We start from the raw sequence: 11,806 nt of genomic DNA on the forward strand, positions 1-11,806 counted from the left end.
AATTAATTAAATGTAAAGCAAGTTGACTATTAATTACCATATAAATTATAAGCCTAATTGAATATTTGGGCCTTTTTTCATTGTTCAAAATAATTGAATTATTCAAAGTTCAAGATGGATGTTTAATTTTTTTTTCCATATTTGTCATTTCCTTTAATAAAGTTTGTTACTTTTTAGGGTATAACTTGCATTACCTACAAAGTTACATTTATGATTTCACAACGGACGTGGAAAGTATATTTTAAAGTATGTCAATGTTTTTCTTAGTAAATGTAATAAACAAACAGGTTTGAGACCCACAACACAAAAACAATGGAAAATCTGCAACTGAAAATATTTTTAAAAATAAAAATAATCAGCATTTCATTGTGAAATCAGTTATTAATTATATTTAATAATGAATATTTGACAATAAATTATCAAAAAATTCTAGTAAAAATAAATTATTAGTGCTAGTGAGAATTAGAAATAGGGACAATTACCCAGGATAATTGGCCAGTATTGAACAACAACAAATGTTGCAAACTTCACAGGGCCTTCCTTATTATTATTTTTTGGCACTGAACTTTATATCCTAGACGAGTAAAGTAAGGACAACAAGTAAAATGAAATGACGATCATATAACTTTTACTTGATTTGATTTGGAGCAAGGTATTTTGAAGCATTATATAGGATAAAAGCAAATAACATACTGATTAATTTAATCTCAAGAACTAATACATGATAAGAAGTTCATAATTACCACATTAATTATAAACCTAATAGATCAGTATGTCTTGATGATTTGTTACCGTGCACGTAAATCGAGATGAGTTTTAAATGACCGAGTTGGGCTGAAAATATTGAACATGTCAAAATAGGCCGAGTAATCAAAAGTTACTTGGATTGTTTCGAATTAGACTGAGTTGAGCCAAGAATTGGGTCATAAGCCAACTTGTTCAATTTTTACTAATTTTAAATGATTTTCCCGTTTTCTTATAACTTATTTCTTGACACATGCGTTGCATATCGTTATCGAGTCATGTAATCAAGATAATTGAATATCTCTTGACGTGTGATAAAACATATTATGGTAGATATAATCAAACGTTGGAGAGTATTTTGACCTTATGCTTTATTTATTGTTGTTTTTAATAAATGTGTGGAAAATCACTTTTAGACGAATTTGAAAGTATATACCTCATTTTCAGTTAGAAAAAGTGAATTCTCGATGTATAAATTATATGTTTGGCAGCATATCAACCCGTTGTAATTTTATATGTATACCATTGTTGATTTATTTCAATTGCATATTTATTATGTTTATAAAAAGAAAATTATGTACATTCAGATGTTTTTATTCCTCTCATGTTGGCTTTGCTCAACTTCGTTTTTAGTTTCTTCTATATGTTTTACATATTATTTCTTCTTATTTATACTTGAATTTGATGCTCTTGAGTTGAAGATTTTTCGATTACAATATATCTACCTTCACGAGATAGTGATTCATTTTTTGTACACACACCCTTTCAGATTATTATTGTTATAACTTTGTGAGAATAATCAAATATACTCGTACATGATTTTTATTTTAATAATAAAAAAAATAAAAACGATTATTTCACTTCGGTTAGCCAAAAATGGCATATCTGCGTCATTTATATAATAATGAGGATATAAATAGAAAATACAGACAGTAAAAAATACATAAATGACAACTTTACATAAATGATAAATTTATGCTACAAGATTAATTATATCCCATAATTTGTGGAAAGAGACATAAATGGATCTTTTTAACCACCAACCACTCCACAAACACATAATAATTCAAATTTTTTATTTAATTTACATAATAATATACACAAACACATAACTAGATCTAAAAGAATAATTAAAATAAAAACAAAAATATTAAAAAATAATCATTTATCCAAAAGATTAGGTCAACACGTCCCAGTAGTTATGGAAAAAAAATTCACATTCAAAGCAATATAAATCTAAATCTTCACAACTCTTACAACTAAATTAAATCTACAAAAATAATTATAATTGAAGTTTAAAGACAGAAAATGTGGAGAAGTATTTTCATTTTCATCTTCAATTTGTGTCTTCTAGTTAGTGCAAATGCAAATAATGACAATCAAAGAAAGGTAATTTATTTTATTTTTGTAAAATTCTTGTATTAATGTTATTTTTCGGTGTGCTTAGCATGTCTACTTCACTGTTGTATCCTCGATCCGCTTTCATACTTGAGTTTATTATGCTTTATTTAAATGGATGTTCTCTTCGAAATAACTTATTTATCTTCACGAGGTAGGACTAAGGCTATGTACGCACTGTTCATCTTAGATCCCATTTGTGGGATTACACTGAATATATTGTTGGTTATTGTTGATGTTGTTTCATTATATTTGCCATTTTTTAATGTTTTAATTTTTTTTTTAATGATCATGTTATTATAATGTGTAATTTGCAGTCATATATTGTGTATATGGGAGAACTTCCAAAGGACACAAGGTCCTTGTTTAGCAATCACAACAACATCCTCAAACAAGCATTTGGATCAAAGTAAATATATTTCTACCTATATATATATATATATATATTTATATATGTGTGTGTGAATTTATTATTATTGTTGATTGTTGATATAGTTGTTAATCATCAAAAGTTTGTTGAGTACGATTGATTGGAGTATACATATTATTTTATTTTTTCACCTGATGTCAGATACTTGTATCCTGCTTGATTAAATTTGAAGTTACTACACAAGACAACCCTAGCAACAAAAAATAAGACATTTTTGCTTCAATTGTTATTTGATTCAAAATGAATGCACTAATGAAGTATTTAATTAGTTATATTTCTTATGAAAAACTATTATTATTATTATGAATATATTTCAAAATATAAATACTAGTCAGAGTTATAGTAAATACCATTTGAATAGAGTTTTTTTGTTCATGTGTTCACTTTATAAAATGTGGATACCCCTATGAAAAATTATGTGTACGCCAGTAATTAATTAATTATTCGAGTCTTAAAATATTGTCTCTTTTTTTTTTTTCGATTTTCAGTTTAGCAGTAGTACAACTACCGAGGGTACTACACAGTTACGACAAAAGCTTTAACGGGTTCGTGACAAAATTATTGCCAAAAGAAGCAGACCTTCTATCTCGTATGAAATAATATCGAATATCAATTAATTTTAATTTTTTTATAAAAAAATCGTCAATTTTTAATTTAATTTAGTATGATATTGTTATTTTTTCAGATAGAGAAGATGTTATTTCAGTGTTTCCCAACACAATTCGACAACTTTCTACTACAAGATCATGGGATTTTATTGGCATGCCATTGAATGTTGAAAGAAATCAAGTTGAAAGTGATATTATTGTTGGTATTATTGATACAGGTTAGTATCCATTGTTTAAAAAATTACCAAAAATTATTTGATACGGTATTTGTACGGGTGGGAGATCGTAGGTATCTGATGATAGAGATTAGAGGCGGAGCTAGAGTTCTAGCTACATCTTCTGGAAAATTGTATTTGTTAAGAAATATCATACTTTGACAAGTTTCTTACTAGAATTTAAAACTCATACACAAAATTATGAATCCGCTTATGCGAGATAGGATTATTAATGTACATTTGAACTGGCGTTAACACCATCGTCATGACATGTGTATATGTTTTTTTTAGGAATATAGATCAGTATCCATTATAAACAATTAAGATTTTTTGATGTAGTATTTGTATTGGTGAGAGATAGTAATATCTGGTGAGAGATAGTAAACAATTAACAAATTTTATTAGTTTGGCTAAAACCTTATATTATTATGTTAAGAAATATACGAATATGTATACATAAATTATTTAGAATACATATCTTTTCTAAAATTCAGAACTCATAAATTGAAAACTCTTATTAATCCATCCCATTTCACTAGGTGTGTGCAAACCGGCTCACACTATAAAATAATGAAACATAATGGCTTTTATTCCATCACTTGATCAACATATTATTGGTATGTCACCAACACTTACATTTATTTATTTATTTGGAATTTACATATTTTAGGAATATGGATTCAATCAGAAAGTTTCAATGATAAAGGATTTGGGCCTCCACCTTCAAAATGGAAAGGCAAATGTGGCCAAGGTGCCAACTTCACTAAATGCAACAAGTAAGTTAAAAATTTATTCGCACTCGATATTTTCCTCAATTTAATAAATACAAGTTATTGCTTAATTTTAGTTATGTGATACAAAGTTTTACTTCAATTTGTAACTACTAATATTAAATTGTTTAATTTGACGTAAATATTGAATACGACCTGCTAGCCCATATGTAGTAAAATTTCAACATTTCACTATTTGATTCTAAAATAAGATTTTATTATTATGTGGCTATTTTGTCATTAAATAGGATTTAGAGTACATATATATACTATTCAGAAAGTTGTTTGTTGGTAATTCCTGTTTTTGTAGTGATTCTTTTATGTTAGTGTATAAAAGTTAAACTCATAGTAATATTTCTATAAATGAACAGCAAAGTGATCGGAGCACAATTTTTCAATCTTGGAGGAGCAGGAAATGATAACGAGCTCTCCCCGGCCGATTTCGAAGGCCACGGGACCCACGTGGCATCCACGGTCAGTGGAGTACCCGTCCCGGGCGCTAGCTTGTACGGTCTAGCAGAAGGCACTGCACGCGGAGGGGTCCCATCCGCGCGCATTGCCACCTACAAAGCGTGTTGGTCCATGGGGTGCACGGACAGCGACATTTTAGCCGCGTTCGACGCTGCCATCTCCGACGGGGTGGACATAATTTCCCTCTCCGTTGGAGGCGGAGGGCGTGATTTTTTCGAGGATTCAATTGCTATTGGAGCATTTCATGCCCTAAAAAAGGGGATTTTGACATGTTGTGCTGCTGGAAATAGTGGGCCTGATTTGGGAACTATTGAAAATGTAGCACCATGGATTTTCACAGTGGCTGCTACTAGCGCTGATAGAAAATTTGAGACTGATGCTATGTTGGGTAATGGAGTGGCTATTTCTGTAAGTTACACAAACTCTTTTATTTCACTTATATATATATATATATATATATATATATATATATATATGTATATATGTTTGTGTTACCTAATCGGCCTCAGCGATTGAAAAATAGTCATTGTTTAATAGTAGTAATAGATTTCACGGGAAATACCAACATGGGTTGTGGTGTAGGGGCGAAATTGTTTCACCCTTAACCAAAAGTATCGGGTTCGAGTCCTAGGTACGGAGAAAATCATGTTGGGAGCACCACCTCCGAATGAGTCATGCAGTGCACGATCCGAATTTAATCGGAGCTCCAATGTGGACTTCGAACACCGAATGGGAAACCAAAAAAACTCCATGAAAAATAATTTCATCAAGAACAATGACTAACTCGTTCAAATTTAACTTAATTTGTCGATTTGACACCTCTATATATAATAAGGGAGTGCTTCACCCTTAACCAGAGGTCTCGGGTTCGAGCCCTGGGTATGGAGAAAATCCTGTTGGGAGCGCCACCTCCGAATGGGCCCTGCAGAGTGCGATCCGGATTTAATCAGAGCTCCAATGTAGCTATATGATAAATTAATATATTTTTCCTTTTATAGGGAATTTCAGTCAACACATTTGAACCAACGAAAAAATGGTTTTCATTAACCTCTGGAACTCTTGCACAAGCAAAGAATGCATCTTATTATGGAAATTCAAGGTACGTCTCAATTTATGTGACACTGTTTTTTTATTAATTTGTTTAGAGTCAAACGTACATTTCTATACTCTTGAAAACAATTTAACTTCATATGACTCACCTTACCAGTAATGAAAAGTTTTTATAGTTACATAAATATTTATAATATTGTATAAAGTAAAAGCATTGTTCTTATAATCTGCAACATTATGACACGTTTACAACCTCAATTTGTTTTAAATTTTCATTTTTTTCTTCCCGACCCAAATAAATATTTATGGCTATTTAAAATCATAAATTTCAAGAATATTATAACGAGACTAATAATATAACAGGTTTAAGAATATCACAACTGTCTGCCTATAATGATAAATGAATCAAAGGTTTTTCATTCAACTTATTTATTGAAATGAAAATTGAGATTTATTTTTATTACTTATCCTCCAATTTTATTTTGCAAACAATATATTATTCCTTATTAACCTTATCTCATCATTACTTTTTAAAATGCTGACATGTATTGATCATAACACATATATTAGTCATGAAATATAGTATAACATGTGATTTTCACCGAACATAAAGGAAAATATTTGTAACCTATACAAACATGATACATTTATATTTTTATGTTGTCACCACACCTTTTATATATTTGTAGTTTTCATTTATTTCTTAAACTCCAGTGCGTGCGATTATGGGACTTTAGATGAGAGCAAAGTGAAAGGGAAAATAGTATATTGTCTTGGAAGTAATCAACAAGATTATGCCCTAAAAGGATTACAAGGAGCTGGTACAATTATATTATCTGACAAAATGACAGACACTCCATTTATTACATATATATCATCAACAAGTATCAACACAACATATGCTGCACAAGTTGAGAAGTACATACATTCTACAAAGTAAGTTTCTTTGTGAATTTTGTTTTTCATTCGGTATCTGTTCGTATTGATAAAACTGACTAAATTTGAATTCATGTCATGAAATTAAATATTGAAGTAAAACTTTTCCTAAGAAAAGATGACTTTATACCTAGGGATCAATCACGACATGTGATTAAGAATGAAAGAGAAACATATCATTCTATCACGATATTTATGGATTAATTTACTTCCATTCTATATAGGGTGTTATTCGTATTTGGAAACTAATTAAATTCAAATTCATGCCATGAAATAATATGTTTTTGAGCTTCATATTTTGAGCTCGGAACTGAGACATTCGGTTAACAATGAAGGAAAAATTTATCATTCTAACACAACTTTTATTGATATTATTTAATGAATTAATTAATAAAAGGGAAAAAGGTGTTCTCCTCATGAAAATTTAGTTGTTATCAATTTTTCATGAAGTATATATGACATCAAAATTGTTTTTTATGTTTTATATATGTATATATAGAGAGAGAGAGAGTAAATGTTGAATTTTCTTAATTTTTTCATGTGTACTAATATATTTTTGTACTTTTCTTTCTAAAAATTCTGATTTCGACATTGAATAATATATCATGTTTTTTTCTGATGGTTTTTTAAATGAATATTCAGATCCCCTCAAGCTGTGATATACAAAACAAGAACTGTGAACATGACTGCACCATTTGTGCCTTCTTTCTCATCTAGAGGACCCCAATCAATCAGTCTCAACATTCTCAAGGTAAAAAAAATGAGAATTAATGGTTTCATCAGACACCGCTTCGTATTGGTTTTTTCGATGTATATAGGCAAAAACATATTTTATATAAATATTTTATCAAATGGCAAAAACGTCATTTTATCAAGGAATGTCATCTGACACTACTTCATAAAAGTAAACTTTTACCTACGTGTGCAAAAAGTATTTTTATGTAAAACAATTAAGTATATCTTTGCCATAGGCCTAACACCATTCAAAAGTAATACTCGGACTATGTTGCTCGAATTGACACTCCTTAATTAGAAAATTCTTTTATATCAATAGGTAGATAAAATAATTATATCAATATACTATATGTTGAATCTCTTTAACTTCTTCATATATTTATTTATTTATTTTCTTTTGGACTTCTCTTAATGCAAATTTATGTGTATATACTATATGCTAAATGTGGAGGGTCTATCTAAAACAACCTCTTTATCTCTAACTTTATATGTGTGGTCACACACTGGGTGTTGTTGTTGTATACTATATGTTAAATTCTCATTGACTTTTTTGTCGTTGTGTATTTACGTTTTGACTACCCTTAAACTATGTACACTCTACCCTCTTCAAATGTCATTTGTAGGATAATAATGGGTGTTGTTGTTGTAGTATACTATACGTTAAATTCCCTTAACTTTTTGTTGTCGTGTGTTTATGTTTTGGCTATCCTTAGACAACGTACACTCTACACTCTTCAGATGTCACACATGAGATAACAATAGGTATGTTGGTGTTGTATACTATATGTTAAATCTCCTTGACTTTTTTGTCGCCATGTGTTTACGTTATGACTATCCTTAGACTACATATACTTTATCCTCTTCAGATGTCACCCATGGAGTATATGTTAAATTTCTTTGATTTTTTCATCTAACATGTGTTTGTTTTTTGACTTTTTTTAGTGAAAACTCTAACTCTGCTACTGCTCTGACACGAAGTATTATTATTATTTTATTTGTGGCAGCCTGACATATCTGCCCCTGGATTGAGCATCTTGGCTGCATTTACAGGATTGAATTCTATCAATGGTGATAGAACTAAAGACAAGAGAATGGTTAAGTATAATGTTGATTCAGGCACTTCAATGTCTTGTCCACATGCTGCTGCAGCCACTGCTTATGTTAAATCCTTTCATCCTGATTGGTCTCCTGCGGCTATTAAATCTGCTCTCATGACAACCGGTACATTTTCGACACCTGTCTCAAACTTATACACGTGTAATTCGGGTTATTAATCTGAGTACTTGTCATGGACGGTTACATCTAGTTATCTTTTTAGGTAGCTTTAGTGACCACACCACGAATTTCATTCCTGGTAAAGAAAAAACATTGAATTAATGACATACAACTTTTATCTACGGATTATCAAAAAAATCATGTTAGCTATCGCTTGACTATATAGTAGGGGTAAGGCTGGGCACCGGAACGGGTTGTACCGGTACCATTCCGGTCCGTTCCGGTACCATTCCGGTTCGTTCCGGTCCGGTAGTATTCGGGACGGGATGGGATACGTTGAACCGGTACACGGAACGGAACGGTACCATGATTTGGTACCGGTATACCGGTAAAATAAAAAATAATTTTTTTTTCATTATTTACTTTTATTAGCATTCTTTTTTGTTTATTTAATTTTTTAAAAATTACAAACTTAAGTTATTTAACTTACAAGTTATAAGTATAACTTAATAACTTATAAACTTCAAAAGATTCAAATCTTTAAAACTTATAACATAACTACATAAGCTGAAAAACTAAAAAAAAAAAGTTTATTAAACTTAACTTACAAACTTATATACGTAAAAATTAAAAAAAATATCTTTAAAATAAACTTAAGTAAAATTATTATAAATTTTAAAACTTAAATACTATAAATGAATATAACTTAGAAAAATAAAAAAAACATTCGTATTTTCGTAGTTAAAAAAAAATAATTATTTTTTGAAATAGCTATATGTGTCGTCCCGTTTATCCCATCCCGTTCCGTTCCGGTCCATTCCGGTCCGTCCCGGTTCTATCCCGGTATATAGTGGGACGGGACGGAACTGAGCCTCCATCCCGGTAGTTCCGGTCCGGTTCATCCCAGTACCGGTCAACAACCCGGTCAAACCGTCCCGTTCCGGTCCGGTACCGGTTCGTTCCGGTCCGGTGGTCCCATTCCGGTCCGGTGCCCAGCCTTAAGGGGTGTGCATCGGTCGGTTCGGTTCGGTTTTATGAATTATCGGTTCGATTTATCGATTTTCGATTTTTAAATACGCTAAACTAATAAGATAATTTTTTATCGATTTTCAGTTTAACCAATAAAATATGCTTATAAAACAAATATATGACTTCTCTAATAAATTTGACACGACAAAACAATAATGTAACTTTACAAAACTCATAAAATAGAAATAATAATAACAAACATGAAAAGAATTATACATGTGTAACACAAAGAGAAATAAAGAGGAATATGATTCTTACTTTAGGTTTTGATGATTTGTATAATGTAAAGTTGTGAACTCAAAGTCACAACAAAGTATGAATTGATGGCTAAATGATAAAGACATAACTATTAAGTTATTGAGATTAATATTTATTAATATGTATGTATATGTAAAAGTATTAAATTACTATAGTCTTAACTCTTAAACCAATAACCCAATATTGAAAATCAATACCGAACCGATAACTCGATAATTTTTTTTCATAAAACCATTAATCCAATAACCCAATAGCAATAAATCAATAACACTTTTTTCAATTCGATTTATCGGCCGGTTCGATTTTTGCACACCCCTACTATTAGAGAATAATTTTGTAGTTAATTCCTATTTTTTTCTTAGTATCACTTGTATATTCAGAATTTAATATATATGTATAAAACATAATATATGACCTATATATACACATTATTGAATAATTTTTTTTATGAAGCATGTTCACCTAACCATCCTCTATTGACGGTAGATGCTCCACTTTGCGACTTGATAGTGTAATAATTAATTCAGAATCCCTATGTCCTTTTTCATGTGTGATACTTTCATTCTTAGTCTGTTTCAAAAAGAATGTTATGCTTCCTTACTTAGAATCTATTTAAATTTAAACTTCTCATTTCAAATGTGTTTTTGTTTTTTTTAAACTCTTTACTGAATCATAGTGTATCACAAAAAATGGAACGGCGAGAATATCTACTTAGGCAAGCTTAATGGTGAAATCAGTAATTTTACTAAAAGTATTTAAGATTTAATCAACCTTCCTTCGCCAATAGTTAGCTTCATTATGTTTGACCCGATAGTGTAAAAGTTATTTTGTATTGTTGTTGTATAGACCTATATATACATAGTATTGTATAATTATTTTAATGAAGGATGTTCACCTGACCATCCTCCATAAACGGTAGATGCTCCACTTGGCGACTTGATAGGGTAAAAATCAATTCAGAATCCATATGTCCCCCTGATACTTTCCTTTTTAGTTTGTTCCGAAAAAAATGTCATACTTCCTTATTTAGAAACAATATAACTTTAAACTTCTCATATCAAAAGTGTTTTAATATTTTTTTCGTGAACTCTTTATTGAATCATAGTGTATCACAAAAAATGAGACTGGCGAAATCAGCAAGTTTACTATAAATTTAAGATTTAACCAACCTTCCTTCGCTAGTAGTTAGCTTCATCAATGTTTGATCTGATAGCGTAAAAATTATTTTATATTGTTGTTATATAGAAGTTAATGAACTTTTTTTTTGTTAATTTTCAGCTACATCTATGAAGATTAGGCCAGTGGGAGCTGAATTAGCCTCAGGATCAGGACAAATAAATCCAAGAAAGGCAATTAATCCTGGTTTAATATATGATCTTGATATTAACTCATATATAGGCTATTTTTGCAAAGAAGGTTATAACAGTACAAACATAGCTTTACTCACTGGAAGCAAAATGTACAACTGTTCAAGCATTCCAAAAGCATTAGGGGCAGATGGACTAAATTACCCTTCAATACACTTGCAACTTCAAAATCCAAATGAAAGTGATATTTCTGCAATTTTTTATAGAACTGTGACATATGTTGGGAATGGCAAAGCTGTGTATAAAGCAAAAGTTAGGGGACCAAAGTGTCTTTCTATAAATGTTGTGCCGAATATTTTGTCATTTAGTAAAGTGAATGAGAAAAAATCATTTAGTGTTGAGTTGAAGGGAAAGTTCACTAGAGATAAATCATGGTACATTTCTAGTTCTTTAGTGTGGGGTGGGAAAAAACCTTATGTTAAAAGTCCTATCTTAGTTTATAGGCCATTATTTAATGTTGTGTATTAAAAGCTAGATATTGTTCAATAAGATACTAAGATTTTGAATCATTTGGTTTTTATCTTTTACTGTTTCTTTCTTGTACACCCTTCATGAAATTTCTGGCTCCGCCATTGTTAAT

At 30.4% G+C, this 11,806-nt stretch overlaps 1 protein-coding gene across 1 annotated transcript; it reads left to right on the forward strand.

The window, feature by feature from the left end:
- The first annotated feature begins 1,986 nt into the window (after positions 1–1,986).
- Positions 1,987–11,723, forward strand: LOC125824920 (subtilisin-like protease SBT4.15). The gene is made up of 11 exons (XM_049504267.1): positions 1,987–2,133; positions 2,460–2,551; positions 3,061–3,161; positions 3,258–3,398; positions 4,066–4,171; positions 4,537–5,044; positions 5,635–5,735; positions 6,401–6,622; positions 7,265–7,373; positions 8,362–8,578; positions 11,138–11,723. The coding sequence occupies exons 1-11, from the start codon at positions 2,053–2,055 to the stop codon at positions 11,692–11,694; spliced, it is 2,235 nt and encodes a 744-aa protein (XP_049360224.1). The 5' UTR covers positions 1,987–2,052; the 3' UTR covers positions 11,695–11,723.
- Positions 11,724–11,806: the final 83 nt, after the last annotated feature.

The sequence above is a fragment of the Solanum verrucosum genome, unplaced genomic scaffold, assembly GCF_900185275.1.
Source record: "Solanum verrucosum unplaced genomic scaffold, falcon-dt-bn FXZP01000125.1, whole genome shotgun sequence".
NCBI classification, from domain to species: domain Eukaryota; kingdom Viridiplantae; phylum Streptophyta; class Magnoliopsida; order Solanales; family Solanaceae; genus Solanum; species Solanum verrucosum.